This window comes from Oreochromis niloticus, linkage group LG22 (genome assembly GCF_001858045.2).
Source record: "Oreochromis niloticus isolate F11D_XX linkage group LG22, O_niloticus_UMD_NMBU, whole genome shotgun sequence".
In the NCBI taxonomy this organism is placed as follows: Eukaryota; Metazoa; Chordata; class Actinopteri; order Cichliformes; family Cichlidae; genus Oreochromis; species Oreochromis niloticus.
This window is the reverse complement of record NC_031985.2, coordinates 37,191,266-37,213,907: the sequence shown is the minus strand read 5'-3', so window position 1 is coordinate 37,213,907 and position 22,642 is coordinate 37,191,266. Positions and strand designations below refer to the sequence as shown.

Sequence of the window (22,642 nt, the reverse complement as noted above, 5' to 3'; positions counted from 1 at the left end):
ACAATGCTGTGATTGCAGCCATTCCCCAACTCTCTGTGAATGGTACTCATGGCCATTGATCAGTGGGCTTTGATCAGTGGGTTTTGGTCAGTGGTTGTTGATCAATGGTCATGAGAATTTGCATAATTATTATTAAGGAACTGACCTCACAGCCCATTGTTCCTTCAGTGGGCTGGTTTCAGTCATTATGCAAATGTACTGTTTATAAGATTTGGGGAAACCTGCAGTCAGCTGAGACTGAAGAAGTCACTTGGATGAGTGACGAAACGTTTCTCCCACAAAACGCTACGTCCAGATGAACAGAATCAACTTTTGGAGATTTACTTTCCTGGATGATTGAGAATGCATCAAGAAGTAATAACTAATGATTAAATGCAGAGAAGTATATAGACGCATAGTGAGGGGAAAAGGTGAGCGAAGAAGAAGTACTCAGCAGCCTACACCTACTGCAGCTTAAGTAAGGGAGGATTCAGGGTCACCTGATCCAGCCCTAACTATGTGCTTTAGCAAAAAGAAAAGTTTTAAGCCTAATCTTAAAAGTATAGATAGTGTCTGTCTCCCGAATCCAAACTGGAAGCTGGTTCCACAGAAGAGGGGCCTGAAAACTGAAGGCTCTGCCTCCCATTCTACCTTTAAATACTCTAAGAAACCACAAGTAAGCCTGCAGTGTGAGAGCGAAGTGCTCTAATTGGGTGATATGGGACTGATTATTCAAGACATTGTACGTGAGGAGCAGGATTTTAAATTCAATTCTAGATTTAACAGGAAGCCAGTGAGCAGAAGCCAGTATAGGAGAACTCTGCTCTCTCTTTCTAGTCCCTGTCAGTACTCTTGCTGCAGCACCGTGACCGATATGTTTTTACAAATGTAGTGTGTTCATGGACTTTTAAAAAATGCATTTAATGTCTTTTTCTTTTCCTTGACCTTCTCTGTGTTCCTGACTTTCAGATTTTACAAATTAAGCCCTATGTTTTCAACATTACAACAAAACACACACCTTACTATCGTGGACAAGCACTGTTCTAGCTCCATGTGGGAGTAGAACTTGCAGTTTCCCAGGGAGATGGGAACAAGTTGTGGAAACAGTGGAGGGGTGAGATGGGGACTAATTAGTGTATTAATATATATACATCATTTTTTCCCCGTAAGTGACACTCAGTCTATGCTACTGGATACAAAATAATTCTACAGTGAAACCTCAAAGGCCTTAGTTTAACTGTCTTAACTTCTTTAAGTAATAATGTCTTAAAGCATGCTCAATTGTCCAAGTAAGGAAATCCCAAAAAGTTGATTATGGTCATCTGTGTGTAGGGTTTACAGTGACTTCTTCACTCCGCTGACTGCAAGTTTTTCCAATCATCAGTATAATCAGTACATTGCATAATGAATGAAACTAGAACCACTGATGAACAATGGACTGTGAGGTCAGTTCCTTGATCATTAATATGCAAATTCTCATGACGATCCATGGTCATGTTCGTCAGTTGTGCTAGTGTCAGTCATTATGCAGATGTACTGTTTATGAGGTTGGTGAAACCTGCATTCAGCTGAGTCTGAAGAAGTAATGAATGAGTAATGAATTGTTTCTCACACTGAAAATGCTACTTCCAGATGAACAGAATCAACTTTTGGGGATTTTGAATTGAGGTTTTTTTCCTCCTAAACTCATTTACTTACCCATAGGGGTGATGAGCTCATGCCATGGTGACTCCTCTTAGAATATTAGTCTGAATTGAATCAAAATTACACACACTGATCACCTAATGGGTTTTCGCCAAATTTTGCTCAAGGTCAAAGTCATATTTGTTGTTATTACATTCTCATTAGTTGTGCAATACAACCACATCACTTTCCTCACTACATCACACATTACAATAAACTGTGAATAATGATGGATTGTGAACTGGATGAGGTACTGATTTAGTGGTAGTTCAAGGCTGTTAACTATTTTTTCTGTGAGATTATGTTTTCCCTTTGCTGTTTCTGAAATTATGACTGAAACTCTGCTTTTATTTTGCAGTTTAAGATGCCTACCAAACTAGGTCTTAGCTCATTTGTCTTCATTATTTAAGACATTGAAACAAATTTTAAAAAATGGAATTTGAGGTTGCTTTACCTTTTCTGTAAAGAAATGCAAAACATTGAATGCATAGTTTACGAAATAAGAGGTAAGCTTCTGTGGTACCCTTTTGACTGGAGAAACATCATATTTAATCTAAAAGATAATATATTTTCTTCATATTCCTCATATTTTCCTCCACAAATGGTTGCTTTGTATTTGGGTACTTAACCAAAGTTACTATATATAGATGGAGTCAATCAAAACATCCTGCACCATAACAGATACAAAGCAATCAACTGGTTAGAATGGGATCAGCAGCAAATCATCAGTCCTTTCTAACCGAAAATAATAGAATGTCTATTTATGTCTTTTCAGTAAATAGACTCCATTGATGAAAACAAGAGTTTCACACTAACATGGAATAGTCTGCTACTTTAACTTTGGTGTTTTAATAAGTCTGGTTTAGTCTACTTCTAAACCAGTGAGTTAAAACACCAAAACATCAGTCTTATTAGATTTGATAATTACCGCACTGTGATACTGCAGCCCTTAGACAGCAATAGATTACATGGATGAATACCTGTTTTTCAAAACATCAAGGTTAGGTTGACCCAAACAGTTAGTCAGGTCAGGTCAAACAGTTTCAGTTACAGCAAACAGATACACATTAACTAATGACGGGTGATAACAAATCTGGTAATTATTATTAAATTTGATGAAAGCTTTTTATAACAGATACATTTAAATGTGGACCAATATGAAATACTGTAAATCTCCTCACAAGTTTTGCTAGCTTCCCTTGTCAGTGCCCTGCTTCAAACACAGCTCTCTGTTCATAAAGTGAGGAAATAATGTTTTTGATCCCTGGTGAATCTGCGTGGAACTACCACATAAATTACAGACTGTTCATTTCTTTAGAAGTGAGCAAACTTACAGATGCAGCAGGGGATCAAATAATTTTTACCCTGGTTAGTGAAGTCCCACCTTGCATCACCGAGATGAGAATTTTACCTGTCTCGGTCTTGGTTAAAACAGCCCCCAGTTTTAAACAAAAACACTGATAAGATAAGATAAGATAAGATGGCCTTTATTAGTCCCACAGGTGGGAAATTTGTTTTGTTACAGCAAAAGTGCAAAGTTATGTAGCAGAAATTAGAAAACACTGGAATGCAATAAAATACAATAAAATAAAATAAAATACTATATACAATAGAATAAAATAGAATAGAATAATATATACAATAGAATAAAATAGAAATACAAATACTATATACAACTGAGTAGGAAAATACAAAAACACAACTTCGTCAGAAGAAGAATTGCACGTATAGCAGTCTTATTGCACATGTGTGGGTTTGTGTGTTTGATCAGCTGCAAAAGTCTTTATTGTAGAGTCTGACAGCAGTGGGGAGGAAAGACCTGCGAAATCTCTCTGTCCCACACCGTGGGTGCCGCAGTCTCCCACTGAAGGAGCTGCTCAGTGCTGTCACAGTCTCATGCATGGGGTGGGAGATGTTGTCCAACAGGGATGACAGCTTAGCCGCCATTCTCCTGTCACTCACCACCTCCACTGGGTCCAGAGGGCATCCTAGAACAGAGCTGGCCCTTCGGATCAGCCTGTTCAGTCTCTTCCTGTCCCCAGCAGAGATGCTGCCCCCCAGCAGACCACACCATAAAAGATGGCTGAGGCCACCACAGAGTCATAGAAGGTCTTCAGGAGTGGGCCCTCCACTCCAAACGACCTGAGTCTCCGAAGCAGGTACAGCCTGCTCTGCCCTTTCCTGTAGAGGGCGTCTGAGTTATGAGTCCAGTCCAGTTTGTTGTTCAGATGAACACCAAGGTACCTGTAGCTGTCCACAGCCTCAATGTCCATACCTTGGATGTTCAGTGGTTGCAGTGGAGGATGTTTGTGCCTGCGGAAGTCTACCACCAGCTCCTTGGTTTTACTGGCGTTGATCTGGAGGTAGTTCAGCTGGCACCAGTCCACAAAGTCTTGAGTCAGTCCTCTGTACTCCTTGTCGTCCCCATCAGTGATGAGTCCGACTATTGCAGAGTCATCAGAGAACTTCTGCAGGAAGCACTGGGTGGAGTTGTGGGAGAAGTCTGCAGTGTAGATGGTGAAGAGGAACGGAGCCAGAACCGTTCCCTGTGGGGCCCCCGTACTGCAGACGACCCTGTCCGACACACAGCCCTGATAACACAACAGCAGCAGTGATAATGACGTTGGCACAGTTTAACATAGAGCCGGAGTCTGTTTACACACAAGGAAGAGGAGGAGCTGTTGCTGAGACATTGAGCTCAGCTTGAGTGAAAGAAAAGCGTGTTTCTAGCATCCAATACAGCAGGGCTGTTCCTGTGATCACCATTAAAACCTTTACTGTAAAAAGCTGGCGGGAGTCCTTCATCAAAGCCTCAATCAACCAACTCTGACTTTAAGGAAAGCAAACTTTGTAGCTGCCCCATCCACCGCTGTTTATTTTACGCAGAGAAAATCTACAATAAGCCTCCAGAAGTTGTATTAAAATATGCAGATGGACTCTTAACTTATTTTCTACATTATTTAAATTATACCGCTTGCTGACGGCTGATGGCAGCCATCCTATTTTACATGGAAGCAAACAGGGGTAAGTCTGAAGGTGGGCATGGGGTGTAGTAGACCATATTTATTTCAAGGTTTTCATACATTTTTTTTCAAACTGAAAGTGAAATAATATAAAATACTTTCTCAATTAAATTGAGTTGATATTTTTAAAATATAATAAAGCTTTTTTCACAGCCAATAAAAAGATACATGCACCGGTAAAACTCTAAGCCAATGAGCAGGTCATCTTGAAAGACTATCTTGAAGTCTTTCTTATCCAATTAATTGACTAATCGATGGAATAATCAATAGATTATTTGATTACTAAAATAACTGATAGCTGCAACTCTACACTCACAGTTTCTGCCCTAAAGCTTAACGCTCATGGTCCTTTTTGACTCTGACATTGACCATAATTTACAAAATGAACCTGATGATAAAGGAATGAAAGTAAGAACTGCAACCTAGCCTCATCAACACTGGCTTCACTGTCTGGACCCCGATGCTACATCAGTTTTTCATATACAGTTCATGTTTAAGCTGGTATTGGTACATCACTTATGGTTATATCAGTATGCTCTCTTTTAAAAGCGATGTTACTGAACCATCCTAAAAGTTTTGGGCACCAGGCCTTATTGATCATGGTGTAAGAAAATGTCAGGCATGGCTATGCAAACCCCTTTTTCTGGCTCAAACCTGTGTGATGATACATAGATTTGTATAAACATTAATTTCGTTGTTTGTGAACTCTCTGTTAAATGTTGTGGATGAATTCTGAAGGCTATGCTAAGATTCAGGCAAATGTTTTAAACTGATCAGACAGCATCTCTCTCAGTGCAATTGAATAATGATCCAAAACAGTGGAAAGCAATCCAAGAGAAAAAAGAGAGATATTTTTGGACAAGGCAATCATCTGATGTCTACCCCCTGCAGGCTTTTCAGTTACTGAAAACAAAACCGAAGGCACAGAAACCCGCAAACAAACAGGAGCGTAAGACAGCTGTGGTAAAGACCTGCTAGAGCATCTTAAGGAGGACATACAGCATTTGGTGATATCCATGAGTTCTAGACTTTAGTCAAAACATTTTCATCCTGTTAGGGTACCTGGGTCGTTGACCCACTGTTTTGAGATTTGCATTATTATTGCACTTTGATTTTGTCCATCCATCCATCCATCCATCCATCCATCTTCATCCGCTTTATCCGAGGCCGGGTCGCGGGGGCAGCAGCCTAAGCAGAGAAGCCCAGACCTCCCTCTCCCCAGCCACCTCCTCCAGCTTATCCGGGGGAACACCAAGGCGTTCCCAGGCCAGCCGAGAGATATAATCTCTCCAGCGTGTCCTGGGTCTGCCCCGGGGCCTCCTCCCGGTGGGACATGCCCGGAACACCTCACCCAGGAGGCGCCCAGGAGGCATCCTTGTCAGATGCCCGAACCACCTCAACTGGCTCCTTTCGATGTGGAGGAACAGCGGCTCTACTCTGAGCCCCTCCCGAATGGCCGAACTTCTCACCCTATCTCTAAGGGAGAGGCCAGCCACCCTTCGGAGGAAGCTCATTTCTGCCGCTTGTATCCGCGATCTCGTTCTTTCGGTCACTACCCACAGCTCGTGGCCATAGGTGAGGGTAGGGACGTAGATCGACAGGTAAATTGAGAGCTTCGCTTTTACACTCAGCTCCCTCTTCACCACGACGGACCGGTGCAGCGTCCGCATCACTGCAGCCGCAGCACCAATCCGTCTGTCGATCTCCGGCTCCCTTCACCCATCCCTCGCGAACAAGACCCCGAGATACTTGAACTCCTCCACTTGGGGCAGGAACTCATCCCCGACCTGGAGTGGGCACTCCACCCTTTTCCGGCTGAGAACCATGGCCTCAGATTTGGAGGTGCTGATCCTCATTCCCGCTGCTTCACAATCGGTGTGTTGAAGATCTCACGGACTGGGGCCTCTGCTAGACGTTCCCAGCACACCCTCACTACACGTTTAGGTGCACTGGGTCTGTCCAGCGTCCTCCCCGCCACCTGATCCAACTCACCACCAGGTGGTGATCAGTTGACAGCTCAGCCCCTCTCTTTACCCGAGTGTCCAGAACATATGGTCACAGGTCTGGTGATACGATTACAAAATCGATCATCGACCTGCGGCCTAGAGCGCCCTGGTGCCACGTGCACTTATGGACACTCTTATGTTCGAACAAGGTGTTCGTTATGGCCAAACTGTGATTTGCACAGAAGTCCAATAACAAAACACCGCTCGGATTCAGATCAGGGAGGCTGTTCCTCCCAATCACGCCCCTCCAGGTCTCGCTGTTGTTACCCACGTGAGCATTGAAGTCTCCCAGCAGGACAACAGAGTCTCCAGATGGGGCACCTTCCAGTACCCCCCCAGGGACTCTAAGAAGGCTGGGTACTCTGAACTGCCACTCAGCGCATAAGCGCAGGTGACAGTCAGGACCCGTTCCCCGACCCTAAGGCACAGGGAGCAAACCCTCTCATCCACCGGGAAAAACCCCAACGTACCGGCAGCAAGCCGAGGGGATATTAGAATACCCACCCCAGCCCGCCGCCTCTCACAAGGGGCAACTCCAGACTGAGACAGAGTCCAGCCCCTCTTCAGGAGACTGGTTCCAGAGCCCAAGCCATGCGTAGAGGTGAGCCCGACTATATCTAGCCGGTACCTCTCAACCTCACGCACTAACTCAGGCTCCTTCCCCACCAGAGAGGTGACATTCCATGTCCCTATTGCCAGTCTTGGCAGCCGGGGATCAGTCCGCCAGGGCCTCCACTCCTGGCCACCGCCCAGCACACAATGCACCCGACCCCTATGGCGCCTCCTGCGGGTGGTGGGCCTGCGGGAGGATGGGCCCATGTCTCCTCTTCGGGCTGTGCCCGGCCGGGCCCCATGGACTAAGGCCCGGCCACCAGACGCTCGCCCTCGGGCACCCTCCCCGGGCCTGGCTCCAGGGCGGGGCCCCGGTAACCTTATCCCAGGCAGGGTAAACTGTTCCCTCGATATTCTCTTCATAAGGGTCTTCTGAATCGCTCTTTGTCTGGTCCCTCACCCAGGACCAATTTGCCATGGGAGACCCTACCAGGGGGCAAAAGCCCCCAGACAACATAGCCCCTGGGATCCCTGGGACACACAAACCCCTCCACCACGATAAGGTAGCGATTCACGGAGAGGACTTTGATTTTGTCATTATTTATAATTTCTAGTCTTTTGGTTTCTATGTTAGAGTTCTTAGTCTCCTGGTTTCTGTCTGTGTTTCATGGTTTCTCTGTCTCCCCTGTCAGCTGTATCCCCTTGTCGTCTCTGTGTTATGTTTCCTGTTTTACTTTGAAGGTCTTTGTCTCATGTCAGTGTTTCTACTTTTGTTTTCCTTGTGTTGTTAGGTCTGATTTGTCCCAGCTGTGTCCCCCTCTTGTTTCCCATTACCTGATTGCTCCCTCTATGTATTTAAGCCATATGTTTTCCTTGGTCTGTGTAATGATCTTTATTGTCTCGTGCTATGTGTTCCGTCTATCGGCCTGCCTACCTAGTTTATTTGTATTTTCAGTTAAGTTATTTTTTGGCATCCAGCAATAAAGCTGCATTGAGTTCACATTTTTGCCTCTGTTAGTCTGCACTTTGGGTCCACTATTCTTGCCTGCCACACGCAGTCACGACGCATCCAGATAATAAATCCTTACATTTAAAATTCTGTTTGTTTATGCAATTATTTTTGAGCCTCACAAAATTGATTTTAATTCCTGAATAGTTACCTAAATACTATTGTTAAACCATTAACTAAAAAAATGTAAGTGCATCTTGATGTTTAATTTAAAGTTCAGTGGTGGTGAACAGAGGCAACATCACAAAAAAATGTCTTTGACCAAATACTTATGGACTTAACCGTACCTATGAATAGTTATTTATTTAGTGTTATCATATGTAAGGTTGTTTGGAACCATGTATGCTAAAAAAAATGTCTTGTGTGTTTGTGTCCCTATAGTGTGATCCTGGTGAGGCCACCAAGCTGCTGTATGACCTTCTGTACACAGAGCCTATCAAAATCGTGTTGATGCCAGGCTGCAGCTCTGTGTCCACACTGGTGGCTGAAGCTGCTCGCATGTGGAACCTCATAGTGGTAAAAGCCTTTACATTTTTAGACCTTCAATCAACTCATATTGCATGTGCACTTACTTCTAAACAGTAATTCAGTGATGTATTTACATTGTTTTAAGAAAAAAAAACAATGGCAGTAGTATTACTGAATAGTGCAAGTCACAATGAAACTGGAAAGAAGAACTGTGCATACAAAAATACTGATGCAAAAGAAAAGGAAACACAAAGGCTGCCCACAGCGTTTAGGTGATAAGTAATCTCTGGGTGCTGTTGTGTGAAAATAGCACCAAGAACACTTAACACTATAGGTGACAACAAAACACAAAAATATCACAGGAAGCAACTCTTTACACCAAGAATACAGAGCCAAAATATACACTTGAAGACAGTGAACTAAAGAGATGTCACAGTGAGACAGTCAGATTAGGGCGTCAGCTGCAGAATACTTGGTTAAGGTTGTGATACGGATTCATCCAACCATTTATCTTTTCATGCCTAAAGATGAATAAAAATCCTGATTGAAGTTATCATAATTCATGCATCAAAGAGTTAAACAAATGATGAATAGTAAATGGACTTATAGGGCACTTTTCTGCTCTACCTGAGCACTCAAAGCACTTTATACAACATGCCACATTCATACAAGCTCCTAGATAGATAGATAGATAGATAGATAGATATCCACTTGACTATCCAATAACTGTCCGTATCTCTCTCTCTCTCTCCATATATATATATATATATATATATATATATATATATATATATGTATATATATATATATACACATGTGTGTATATATATATATATATATATGTATATATATTTACACATAGGGAGAGAGAGAGGGAGAGAGAGAGATACGGACAGTTATTGGATAGTGGATAGTTATTCAGTCAACTATCAAGTGGATATCTATCTATCGATCGATCCATCGATCGATAGATAGATACACCGACGACCGGGGAACGGGAAAGTGTAATCGAGGATGTCACTTTAAGAGAGACAGACTTGACCTCCTGACTATGAATGATTAAGATGATAAGGTGCTGTCTCAGCACCTTATCATCTTAATCATTCTTCTTATCGGACAACCCTGTTGAGATTGTGGATTCATAGTGTCTATGAATCCACAATCTCCAACCTAGGAGGTCCAACCTAGGAATGGACTGTTGACGGACGGGAGCAACTCGAGATCGGATGGCTAGGAAGGCTACCTGGATTCCCCCTATATGATCTTCTGTCCGAAGGTAGGCCACAGCTCCGTATGCCTTCTCAGATGCATCGGAGAAGATGTGGATGCTTTGCTTGCAAAGGGATAGGTCTGTCTCTGGCTGCATGTAACAATTTGACAGGGAGACATCAGGGAGCTGAATCAATTCACTTTCCCATGCATACCACAGCTGCAGCAAGTCGACTGACAGATTCGGATCATCCCAGTCTCTCCTTTTTCTCCAGAGATGCTGCACCAGGATTTTGGCCCGAGTGGTGTAAGGAATGAGGAGGCCAAGCGGATCATACTGCTTGGCCAGAACCCGATAGATACATAAACATCACATTGGGGAGACGGGTCAAGTTAGGTAGCTGGCCAGTCAGCCGCACGAGCAGTGACCCGGAACTGAACAATGGAAAATACACAACATCAGGAACGACAAGGAGAAAAAGAACTCCCCCCAGACTGAGCTCCAACAAGGAGATCAGTTTGAGAACAGAAAAAAAAACACCTCTGCGCATAGCACATGAAAAACTCTTAATACACCATAGAAACACATGACAAGCAACAGGGATGGGTAAAAGGTGAGAGACAGCCAGTGTAGACAGTGCATCCGGGTCTGCAGCACATGCGCTCGTCCCATTTGATCCACCGTCTGCATCGGGAGGGAATAAGCGTCGAAGGCGTTTGGAAGGGGAGGGGGGATGAGTGTATATCTGCATGTGTATATATGTGTGTGTGTGTGTGTATGTGTGTCCAGAGTTCAGCTGAGACAGTGTCCTTCCCCCTGCCAGGATAAGTAAACAGTCTTCCAGCCAACCCAGGTGGCCTTGCGTAGGATAGGAAGAAACAGTCTATGCACAGTCTGTTATCAGGGTGTTGTTGTTCAGCTGTTGTGGGGTGTCGTGGTTTTCAGACACAAAACCACGACACCCCACCCCCACTAGGTAATGGAGCCCAGAGATATTGATGTAATGTGGCAGCAGAGGCTGTAACAAGACTTATATGGTCTATCAAACAGTCTTTATAATGGTTAGAATTAAGATTATTTTAATTTCTTCAGTTCATGAAGATAGTTCTCTTGGCAATGCATAGGGCAGAGGGCCATGTGGACTGCATTCATCTCAGCATGCATTCATTCAGTTTATTGAATCATCTGAAAGTCTTGAGAAAGAGTTTATTATTGTAATTAACTCAGAGGTAATTACATTCAATGGTTTGTGAGTGTTGGAGAAAAGTAACACATCATCCACATAAAGACTGATTTTATGTTCTACATTTTTGCATTTTATGCCTGTAATCATCCTGTCTAATTGCAGTGCAAACAGCGAAGGGGAGAGTGGGCATCCCTGCCTGGTGCCCCTCTAGATACAGAAGTGGAGGATGTTTGGTCCTTTGTCCTGACACATGCTTTTGGGGAATTATATTTTTAACCAGTTTATGAAAGTTTCCAAAACCAAATTTGTGTAAAGTTGCAAATAAAAATATCCAGTTTACTCTATCAAATTCCTTTTCTGCATCTAGAAACAATATTGTGGCTTCAGTGAAATGTCAATAAACAGTGAGCTGCTGACTAGGAAACAATCCAGATGAGAGCAAGAGTGATGGATGTTTGAGAAGAATTTGGGTGATGTGTAAATGGTAAATGTGCTGAACTTTTCCACTCTAAGTCAACGCACAAGGTATTACAATATGGCTTAAGAGAAGAGCCAAATGCATACTAAAAACAGCTTTATTTTAAAGGCAATAAAACAGTGAATAATCCAGAGGTCCTAATATTTCAAAAACCAGAAACTCAAAGATAAGTCTGACAAAAAGTGCAAGGAGAACATAATTATTTAGTTATAAGCCGGGCCCACTCTCTCTGAAGAGAGTTCAGTATACAGAGTTTATATTTCCATTATCTGTACTAACTTAGCACGTGCAATTAAGGAAAGTGGTCGCATGAAGTTGGTTATTGACTCACTAAGTTTCCTGTTAAGGCCAGGTGGCCGGAGAGAGCATGGACCCAAATGCGAAACACAATGCGGAGGCAAAAATAGCTTTTCACCAGTTTATCATGTATATAAAATGTACAATCCAGAGGAGCGTGACGCTAAACAAGTGAATAAATCCTGAGCGTGAGATCAGTAGCCAGTGGAAGAGGCGAGTAACTCGGCATGAAATGGACTCGTGGCAGGGACAAGAGATCAAAGTTAGTTTTACTCAGAAATATAAAACAGAATTTCTGCATGGCCTGGTAACAACCATCAGGTAGCTGACCGACTGGCGGAGAACTGGTGGAGACGCTGATCTTCTATACATCTCCTGATGATTGCCGGTAATGAACAGGTGGACGAGGCAGATGTGGACGGGGGTCTCCACCCTGAATAGGTGGACACTGCAGGACCAGGCCAGTTCTGAACCCTCACTCAGATTATGACATTTCCCTGTGTATTTAAAATTACAGGAGGGGTGTTGGCAGCAGGTGACCAATCACAATTATGGCAAAAGTGTAAGAGTAACTGATTTTACAAAGGATGATAAAACTTAAATGGGGCAGCAGAACAATTTAGCAGAGTGTGAATGTGTGAGTGCACTTCCTCAAAGCCCTGTACAGTAGTTTAGTATCAAAAGTGTTATATGAATATGCTTTAGGTGCTTTGATCAGTAAGACAAAATTGAATCCAGGAACAAAAGCCATTTAAAAAAAAAAAAAAAAAAAAAATGCAGAAGTTGACACCGTTTCTTAAAATTAATTAAAAGAAATACTTATTCTCCTGTGTCATGATGACAGAGTTAGGACACTTATAAGACAATTTTTTATTCTTTGAGCAGCTGCTTCAGTGGTGTTTAATGCCCTGAGAGTAAAGAATAAATAGAAAAACAGAATCAAACGCTGGCTCTGTCTATGGGCAGATTTGATATAATGTCAGCGATTACAAGTAGGTGCGCTGGTTTAGGATAATATATCCTTGTTTATAGACCAATAAAATTGTTTGCATCCCACAGAGAAAAAAGGAGTAAAGTTCCCTCTAATAATCTAAAGGCCTTAGATACTGCTGAAAAACATTAGACTGTCCTCATATCTGTGCAGAGAGGTCCAAGGAATCTTCCAGTAATGGTGACACTATTATCCAGAAAACTGACTGGTGTTTGACATGCTCTGGAGCAGTAAGTTACCATACTGATATACCTCAGTAAAAAGTGATCCACCTTCATAGTAGCAAGTCATTTTAATTCTTAAGTTACCTGGATAAGATTAAATTCTTCTAAGTACAAGCCCCAGAAAGGGTAACAAGAGACAATTGAACCAAATCTAGACAAGTTATGGGGCCCAGAAGTAAAATTACTGGACAATATAGATAATTGTCCACCAAAATAAAACAGAACTAAAACTGAACTTGACAGAGGGGACTGCCACTGAAGGATGAGATAAAGGGAAACATTGTGGGGACTAAGTGAATGTCATAAACACAGACTAGAACTAAAGATTCAAAATGTGAAGGACTGAATGATCAAAACCTAACAAAACTGAGGACAAAGAAACCATTAAGAGCAGCAAATAAACAAAAACACTAAACTCCAAAGTACAAGAAAAACACAAAAAATAAAAACTCCATAACATCTAAACTAGGCCTCAAATATAATCTTGTGAAATACTCATGAAACTAAGACAAATCAAAATGTAGCCTAACAACAACAGAGATAAATTGGAATTCTTGTACAGGAGAAAACAGACTGAATACACTTATTAAATGTAATTTAATTATGAAATCCAAACAAAACCTGCAGGCCATAACACAATGTGTGAATTATGGTGTCACAGGGACAAGTATAGGAGGTGGTGACTAAACACACTGGCACACAGACTCAGGGTCTCTCAGTGAAGCCTTAAGACATTAAAGTAGGATTCCATGTGTGTACACTTATGTAGGTCTGCAAGTTTTTAGACATTGTTTGTAATTTGCCTCTCTTAGCTTTGATTCTAGAAGTTTAACATAAGTATTCACTTAACAGGTTAGAAATGACAGACATAGTCCCCCATTTTCAGAGATTCAAAGGTAACTGGAAAAACTAGCATGATTCTAAGTATAAGGACTGTTTTTATAACTAGAAAAACAGTTTAGAGTCATTGTCAATGTGAAGTCCAGAACACAGGGATATCACCCTATGCTGGCTCTTCCAGGCCTTCACAGCACCAGCATTCAGTTGCTGCCTTCAGTTTTTTGGAGTTGCAGAAAAACATGCCCTCTTAGGTTGAGAGACAGTCACTAACAGTAATAACCATTTATGAAAACAAAGAGGCAACTATTTCTTTAATAGAAGATTGAAAAGTAATATTCTTGCCAAAGTAAATCTAATTAAATTCAACAAATGATTTCAACACTCAAAGACAAAATGCTGCATGTTTAAAGTTTGTAATTTTAGATGTGTTATAATAAAAATGCCAGGAAACAATCTAATATAGAAATGGTCAACATTTCCACTGCAAGGAAAAGGCATGTATAATAACCACTCCCCAAACTAAACATAAACAACCTCAATCAGTCCAAAACTTCAACCAGTCCGTAGGCCCAATTGCAATCCCCACGACGGCCACATAACAGCCAACTGCAGTCCAGGCGGTGGCGACAAAACAATTCTGGTGGTCGACCCGATGGACAGCAACAGTGGCAGAACAGTTCAGGTGGCCTGCCACGGGCCTGGTGGAGCAGTTCTGGTGGGCGGCCAGGGGTCTGATGACAGCCTCGAAGTAGCTCTGATGGCTGACCACGAATCCAGTAGCAGTGAAACTGTTCAGGTGGGCGGCCGTGGACCTGGCGGTGGTGACGTTGCAATTCCGGTGGTTGACCACGTAACAACTCCGACAGGCAATGGCAAAGCACAGTAGGTTGTTCATGATGTGCAAGCCGCGTTGGACGTGGACGTGCAGGCCGTTTCAGGGCGCTGCCATCTAGCTCCGATTGAGCGGGCTCCTCCGGCGCGCTGACCTCCTGCTCGGGCAGAGCGGGCCCCTCTGGCAGCGCTGCAGCTACAGACGGTCGAGCCGATGGTGATGATGGTGATACGGCAGCTGCAGGCGGTGGAGATGATGGTAGTGTAGCAGCCACTGACAGTAGATTGGCAGTAATACAGCAGCAATAGGCAGGTGAAGTGATGGTGGTGTGGTTACTGCAGACTGCCTAGCTACAGGCTGGGCGGCTGACTGAGCTAATGGCTGGGCTACAGTAGGCTGTGCTAACAGCTGAACTGACAACGGAACAGAAGACTGCACTAGAGACTGAGCTCGTGGCAACACAGGAAACTGAGCTTCTGACTGTAGTGACATTTGTGGGTGAAGTTGAGCAGGTGGTTGAGTGGCTGACTGAGCTACGGGCCGGGCAGCTGACTGAGCTACAGCCTGGGCAGCTAACTGAGCTAATTGCTGAGTTTCATGCTGAGCTGGCGGCTCTGAGTGTTCTGGCCACAACTCAGAGTTCCCTAAATCAGAGTGCACATGCAGAGCAATTTCAAAGTCCACTAAAACAGCTACACTGTCCACAGTCCGCTGAATCACCTTACTTGGTCTCCCTGCCAAGGACGAAGGCGGCAGTGTGGGTTCTGGTTGCAATCTCTCCAGAGGTCCAGGGGCAGTTCCAGAACCATATTCAGCCTCAGAATCAACCCCAGGATGAGTTACTAACTTTTAAGCAGTCTGGTTAACAGCCACACAAACAGTCTGAAAATCCATAGCCTTGGTGTTAATGGGCTCTAGTTTAAATACTCCAGGATCAGAATGAGCACAAGAAAAATAGTTTGCATTACTCCCTGAACAACACTCCTCCCCAGAATGAATAGTCACTGTTTCAACAGGTAATGACAAAATGTCTCAGTTACTCACAACAGCTTCACAATTAGTAACTACAGGGCCAACTGACAGTGAGCTGACAGTCACTGAACTAACTGTCTCCAGGCCCACTGACCCAGAGAAACCCACAGTGGACAGGTCAGCCAAAACCTCTCTCTCTCCACTTTCAGCAGGCTTAGCATTACTAGTGAGTGGGGAAGAAACAGCCTTCATTTTCTTGTTCATAGCAAATTGAGTGACAACTATGGTGGAGTCGGAGTTACTCACTGCGGCGCCTTGCACTGCTGGTCCAGAATCAGCTGATTCTTCTGAAGCCACAGGAGTGAGGTGAGATTTGGTTTGATGATGGCGTGGGCACCGTCTCCTCCGAGAAGGTGGGGCCGCATGTATGGAAACTGTCCCCTCCTGATTATCTGTATTTTTATCCTTTGTGACAGGATTTATTAAAACAACAGAGTCCGGTCTACTCACTGTGGTGACTAGCACTGCCGGTCCTTTGTCTGCTGACTCAACTGACGTTCAAGGAGGGAGAGGAGATGGGGTAGGGTGCCAATGGCGAGGGAGCCTTCTTCCCTGCAGTGGAGGGTCCAACAAGTGAGCAGCGAGCGACGGTAGGGAAACTGTCACGCCTATGAAGAAAAAACCAGGCAGCAAGGGCTCCCAGGGAGGCAGCCACATCCTCCTTGCCCGAACTGCCCAAACCAAACGGCTCAAAGCTGGAGCTTGCCCTCAGCACGGTTACAATTTGAATTAGTTTTTTAATGTCCAAAAAGCTCACAGAAAAGGTATTGGATGACAGGAAAGTATCAAAAACCACTAACTGTATGTGACTCTGATGCTGATTTGCAGCCTGGATTACGCTCCGGCAGTAACTCCAGAGCTGGGTGAGCAACTTCTTCTCTGAGGTGACATTTGAGTCCCCTGGGCCCATTATGGTGGAATTATTCTGTCACGGTCAGCGATAGCAGACCATGGAGTTGAGCAAAGAGGTACTTTACAGGTTTGATATAGTGTAATCCCGCACTGACTGGAGCTCCGCCACATTCTTAAATAGGACTCTCTTGATGAGGCCATCAGCTGCAGCTGGTGAAGGCTAACGAGCGACAGGTGCGGCAGCCTCCAGTGTGAGAACACTTCTGGGTCGCAGTCCTCTCAGTGACCCAAAATATCCCGGAGTGCGTATGACCACACACACAGGAAGAAAGAGGAAAAAAGGAGAGAAAACCACCAAGAACACAACATACGGAAAAATAAACATATACAAAAAAATACATGAGCCCTGGGTCCTTAGACCCAGGCCATGACAGGTTTATTATTAGGGCCCGAGCACTGAGAGTGCGAAGGCCCTATTGTATCTGCTCCGTTTATTAGGGCCCGAGCACTTAGAGTGCGAAGGCCCTATTAGATCTGCTCCGTTTCTTATTATTAGGGCCTGAGCACTGAGAGTGCGAAGGCCCTATTGTATCTGCCCCATTTCTTCTTCTTCTTCTTCTTCTTCTTCTTATCATTATTATTATTATTAGGGCCCGAGCACAAAAGTGCGAAGGCCCTATTGTATCTGCTCTGTTTCTTATTATTATTATTATTATTATTATTATTATTATTATTATTATTATTATTATTATTTCGGCAAATGAATCGGCCTTTTGAGGGCCTAAACATGCTCGAAAACTCATGAAATTTTGCACACGCGTCAGGTCTGGTGAAAATTTACGTATTTTAATGTCCGTAGACATGTCCAGGGAAAATTGGCTCAGTAGCGCCACCTAGAAAAATGAGAAACGCGAGCCCCCGAGATGGGTATGACCTACATGTATAAAACTCGGAACACATATCTAACGTTCGGAGACGCACATAAAAGTCTATTATGGCCATGTCCTAAACCCAACAGGAAGTCCGCCATTTGGAAGTGAAGGTGACATTTTGGCTCTAATTTTGCCATTTCCATGCCTCGAACTTTTGCGAACTCCTCATTGGAATTTCATCGTACAAGCTTCATATTTGGTCAGTGTCAACTACACACCTGGGCCATGTTAAATTGCGGAGCTTTTGAGTTTTCGGGTTACTGTGAGGCCGTGGCGCCACGGCGAATTTCGATGACTCGCCATGAAAATCTTATTGCCTCTCGTTCTGTCATACATTGTCCGACCTTGACCAAAGTGGACACATATGATAAGGCTCCACCCCTGAACATATTTCAACTGCCATATTTGACACCAGGGACAGCGCCACCTAGTGGGAACAGGAAATGTCATGTTTTACACTTTGGGGTACAGTATTGTAATGGGTGACATCTGCAGCCTCAAATTTCTCCAGGAAAGCCTTAAGGAGTTGGTCTTGGGTTACAGAGAAAACTGTGAGTTTTCGCTGAAGGGTGTGACCCCAGCAGCATGGCGAACATTGAGGTCTCGCCATGAAGAAACAAATTAGTGTAACTCAATGAAATCCAATCTGATCAGTACCAGATTTTACAGGGATGATGTCAGACCCGCCCTGAACAGATTGATATGCCCATTGTCAGGAATACGTAGAGCGCCACCTAGTGGCACCAGGAAATGTCATGTCTTTCATTTTGTTGTACTGATTTTCACAGGTTCATCGTGGCCACCTCAAAAGCGGTGAATATCACCATCAGTCCCTCTTGATGCTTCAGTGAGAAAATTGTGACTATAAACTGAACGGCGCACCCTGGTGGCAGCGCAGTTCACCATGAAAGATGAAGTGGCTTTTGAGGGGCTTGAAAAGTTTAAAAAGTCTTGAAATTTGGCGCACACCTCTAATGTGATGAGGGATTTCTTTTTATATGTTCATTTTCCTTGAAGAGCGCAAAATGGCTCCACAGCGCCCCCTACAAAATTTCAAAACAACAGCCCCTGCTCTGTGTTTTATGTATGAGTTTGAAACCTGGCAAGCTTATTGGAGATATCAAGATGTACAAAAAAGTCTCTTGGAGCAATATCCCAAATCCAACAGGAAGTCAGCCATTTTAAAATTAATGTGTAAATTTGGCGACATTTTCCCCTCTTTTCAGGCCTCATACTTTGACGAACTCCTCCAAGGGATTGCATTAGATTTACGCGATCTCCTGTGTGTGGAATCTAAAGACCTTTGTGATGTTAAATTGCGAAGCTTTTTACGTTCAGGGAAACGGGGTGGTCATGGCGGCACGTGGAGTTTCAATCACTCGCCAAAAAGCAGTAACCTGCTGTCGCTCAAAAACACAATGTCCAATCTCTCCCAAAGGTCGCAGGCGTGATGAGACTCGATGAAAATTTACGTATTTTAATGTCCGTAGACATGTCCAGGGAAAATTGGCTCAGTAGCGCCACCTAGAAAAATGAGAAACGCGAGCCCCCGAGATGGGTATGACCTACATGTATAAAACTCGGAACACATACCTAACCTTCGGAGACGCACAAAAAAGTCTATTATGGCCATGTCCTAAACCCAACAGGAAGTCCGCCATTTGGAAGTGAAGGTGACATTTTGGCTCTAATTTTGCCATTTCCATGCCTCGAACTTTTGCGAACTCCTCATTGGAATTTCATCGTGCAAGCTTCATATTTGGTCAGTGTCAACTACACACCTGGGCCATGTTAAATTGCGGAGCTTTTGAGTTTTCGGGATACGGTGAGGCCGTGGCGCCACGGCGAATTTCGATGACTCGCCATGAAAATCTTATTGCCTCTCGTTCTGTCATACATTGTCCGACCTTGACCAAAGTGGACACATATGATAAGGCTCCACCCCTGAACATATTTCAACTGCCATATTTGACATCAGGGACAGCGCCACCTAGTGGGAACAGGAAATGTCATGTTTTACACTTTGGGGTACAGTATTGTAATGGGTGACATCTGCAGCCTCAAATTTCTCCAGGAAAGCCTTAAGGAGTTGGTCTTGGGTTACAGAGAAAACTGTGAGTTTTCGCTGAAGGGTGTGACCCCAGCAGCATGGCGAACATTGAGGTCTCGCCATGAAGAAACAAATTAGTGTAACTCAATGAAATCCAATGTGATCAGTACCAGATTTTACAGGCATGATGTCAGACCCGCCCTGAACAGATTGATATGCCCATTGTCAGGAATACGTAGAGCGCCACCTAGTGGCACCAGGAAATGTCATGTCTTTCATTTTGTTGTACTGATTTTCACAGGTTCATCGTGGCCACCTCAAAAGCGGTGAATATCACCATCAGTCCCTCTTGATGCTTCAGTGAGAAAATTGTGACTATAAACTGAACGGCGCACCCTGGTGGCAACGCAGTTCACCATGAAAGATGAAGTGGCTTTTGAGGGGCTTGAAAAGTTTAAAAAGTCTTGAAATTTGGCGCACACCTCTAATGTGATGAGGGATTTCTTTTTATATGTTCATTTTCCTTGAACAGCGCAAAATGGCTCCACAGCGCCCCCTACAAAATTTCAAAACAACAGCCCCTGCTCTGTGTTTTATGTATGAGTTTGAAACCTGGCAAGCTTATTGGAGATATCAAGATGTACAAAAAAGTCTCTTGGAGCAATATCCCAAATCCAACAGGAAGTCAGCCATTTTAAAATTAATGTGTAAATTTGGCGACATTTTCCCCTCTTTTCAGGCCTCATACTTTGACGAACTCCTCCAAGGGATTTCATTAGATTTACGCGATCTCCTGTGTGTGGAATCTAAAGACCTTTGTGATGTTAAATTGCGAAGCTTTTTACGTTCAGGGAAACGGGGTGGCCATGGCGGCACGTGGAGTTTCAATCACTTGCCAAAAAGCAGTAACCTGCTGTCGCTCAAAAACACAATGTCCAATCTCTCCCAAAGGTCGCAGGCGTGATGAGACTCGAGCTCGGAAATGTTTGTTATGCCATTTGTCAGTAATGGTTAGAGCGCCACCTAGTGGGACGACTATAATAATGGTTGAATGAGATGAAATTTTAGCTGGTGGTTAAATGCATGAATTCCATCAATGTGACATCAGATCGGAAGCGCTGGTTTTAGGTGTTGGGCTTGGCTCGACGCGCCGGGGGTGCGAGGGCCCTCATATCGCTGCTTGCAGCTTTAATTATTATTATTATTATTAGGGCCCGAGCACTTAGATTGCGAAGGCCCTATTGTATCTGCTCCGTTTCTTATTAGGGCCCGAGCACTGAGAGTGCGAAGGCTCTATTGTATCTGCTCTGTTTATTAGGGCCCGAGCACTGAGAGTGCGAAGACCCTATTGTATCTGCTCCGTTTATTATTATTATTATTATTAGGGCCCGAGCACCGAGAGTGCGAAGGCCCTATTGTATCTGCTCCGTTTCTTATTAGGGCCCGAGCACAAAAGTGCGAAGGCCCTATTGTATCTGCTCCGTTTATTATTAGGGCCCGAGCACTGAGAGTGCGAAGGCCCTATTGTATCTGCTCCGTTTCTCATTATTAGGGCCCGAGCACTGAGAGTGCGAAGGCCCTATTGTATCTGCTCTGTTTATTATTATTATTAGGGCCCGAGCACCGAGAGTGCGAAGGCCCTATTGTATCTGCTCCGTTTCTTCTTCTTCTTCTTCTTCTTCTTCTTATTATTATTATTCAGGCAAAACAAGGGCCTTTTTGAGGGCTTTAACATGCTCAAAAACTCTTGAAATTTTGCACACATGCCAGGTCTGGTGAAAAATTTTGTATTTTATTGGTTTTACATATGAGCACTGGGAAATGGCTCTAGAGCGCCACCTATGCCTTGTTAAATGCAGCCCTACGAACACATCGTTTGAGCTACATGTCTGAAATCTGGCACACATGTGTATCATGCCAAGACGAACAAAAAAGTCTGTGGGCCCATTGACGCAAACCCAACAGGAAGTCCGCCATTTGGAAGTGAAGGTGACATTTTGGCTCTAATTTTGCCATTTCCATGCCTCGAACTTTTGCGAACTCCTCCTTGGGATTTGATTGCATAAGCTTCATATTTGGTCAGTGTCAACTACACACCTGGGCCATGTTAAATTGCGGAGCTTTTGAGTTTTCGGGATACGGTGAGGCCGTGGCGCCATGGCGAATTTCGATGACTCGCCATGAAAATATTATTGCCTCTCATTCTGTCATACATGTTCCGACCTGGACCAAAGAGCACACATACGATAAGGCTCCACCCCTGAACATATTTCAACTGCCATATTTGACACCAGGGACAGCGCCACCTAATGGGAACAGGAAATGTCATGTTTTACACTTTGGGGTACAGTAATGTGATGGGTGACATCAGCAGCCTGAAATTTTTCCAGGAAAGCCTTAAGGAGGTGGTCTTGGGTTACAGTGAAAACTGTGAGTTTTCGCTGAAGGGTGTGACCCCAGCAGCATGGCGAACATTGAGGTCTCGCCATGAAGAAACAAATTAGTGTAACTCAATGAAATCCAATCTGATCAGTACCAGACTTTACAGGCATGATGTCAGACCCTCCCTGAACAGATTGATGTGCCCATTGTCAGGAATACCTAGAGCGCCACCTAGTGGCAGCAGGAAATGTCATGTCTTTCATTTTGTTGTACTGATTTTCACAGGTTCATCCTGGCCACCTGAAAAGCGGTGAATGTCACCATCAGTCCCTCTTGATGCTTCAGTGAGAAAATTGTGACTTTAAACTGAACGGCGCACCCTGGTGACAACGCTGTTCACCATGACCATTGAAGTGGCTTTTGAGGGGCTTGGAAAGTTTAAAAAGTCTTGAAATTTGGCCCACACCTCCAATGTGATGAAGGCTTCCTTGTTATGTGATCACTTTCCTTGAATAGCGCAAAATGGCTCCACAGTGCCCCCTACAAAATTTCAAAACATCAGCCCCTGCTCTGTGTTTTATCTATGAGTCTGAAACCTGGTAACCTTATAGGAGGT

The 22,642-nt window shown here is 43.8% G+C and overlaps 1 protein-coding gene and 1 long non-coding RNA gene across 5 annotated transcripts in view; one reads left to right on the top strand and one right to left on the bottom strand.

The window, feature by feature from the left end:
- gabbr1b (gamma-aminobutyric acid (GABA) B receptor, 1b) overlaps positions 1 to 22,642 on the top strand; it is a 102,123-nt gene that overhangs the window by 5,504 nt on the left and 73,977 nt on the right. For all 3 annotated transcript variants that reach the window (XM_019355691.2, XM_019355690.2, XM_013266980.3), the window contains exon 2: positions 8,634 to 8,768. In XM_019355691.2, coding sequence (XP_019211236.1) covers positions 8,634 to 8,768 — 135 coding nt within the window. The remainder of the gene's footprint in view (positions 1 to 8,633; positions 8,769 to 22,642) is intronic.
- Positions 13,685 to 17,040, bottom strand: LOC102079044 (uncharacterized). Of its 2 annotated transcripts, XR_001223500.3 has the most exons (3): positions 16,611 to 16,932; positions 16,057 to 16,481; positions 13,685 to 15,015 (listed from the first exon to the last, which is right to left on the bottom strand). It is a non-coding gene; the product is annotated as an uncharacterized LOC102079044 (long non-coding RNA). The 2 variants fall into 2 exon arrangements; XR_002060388.2 differs by having other exon boundaries at positions 16,057 to 17,040.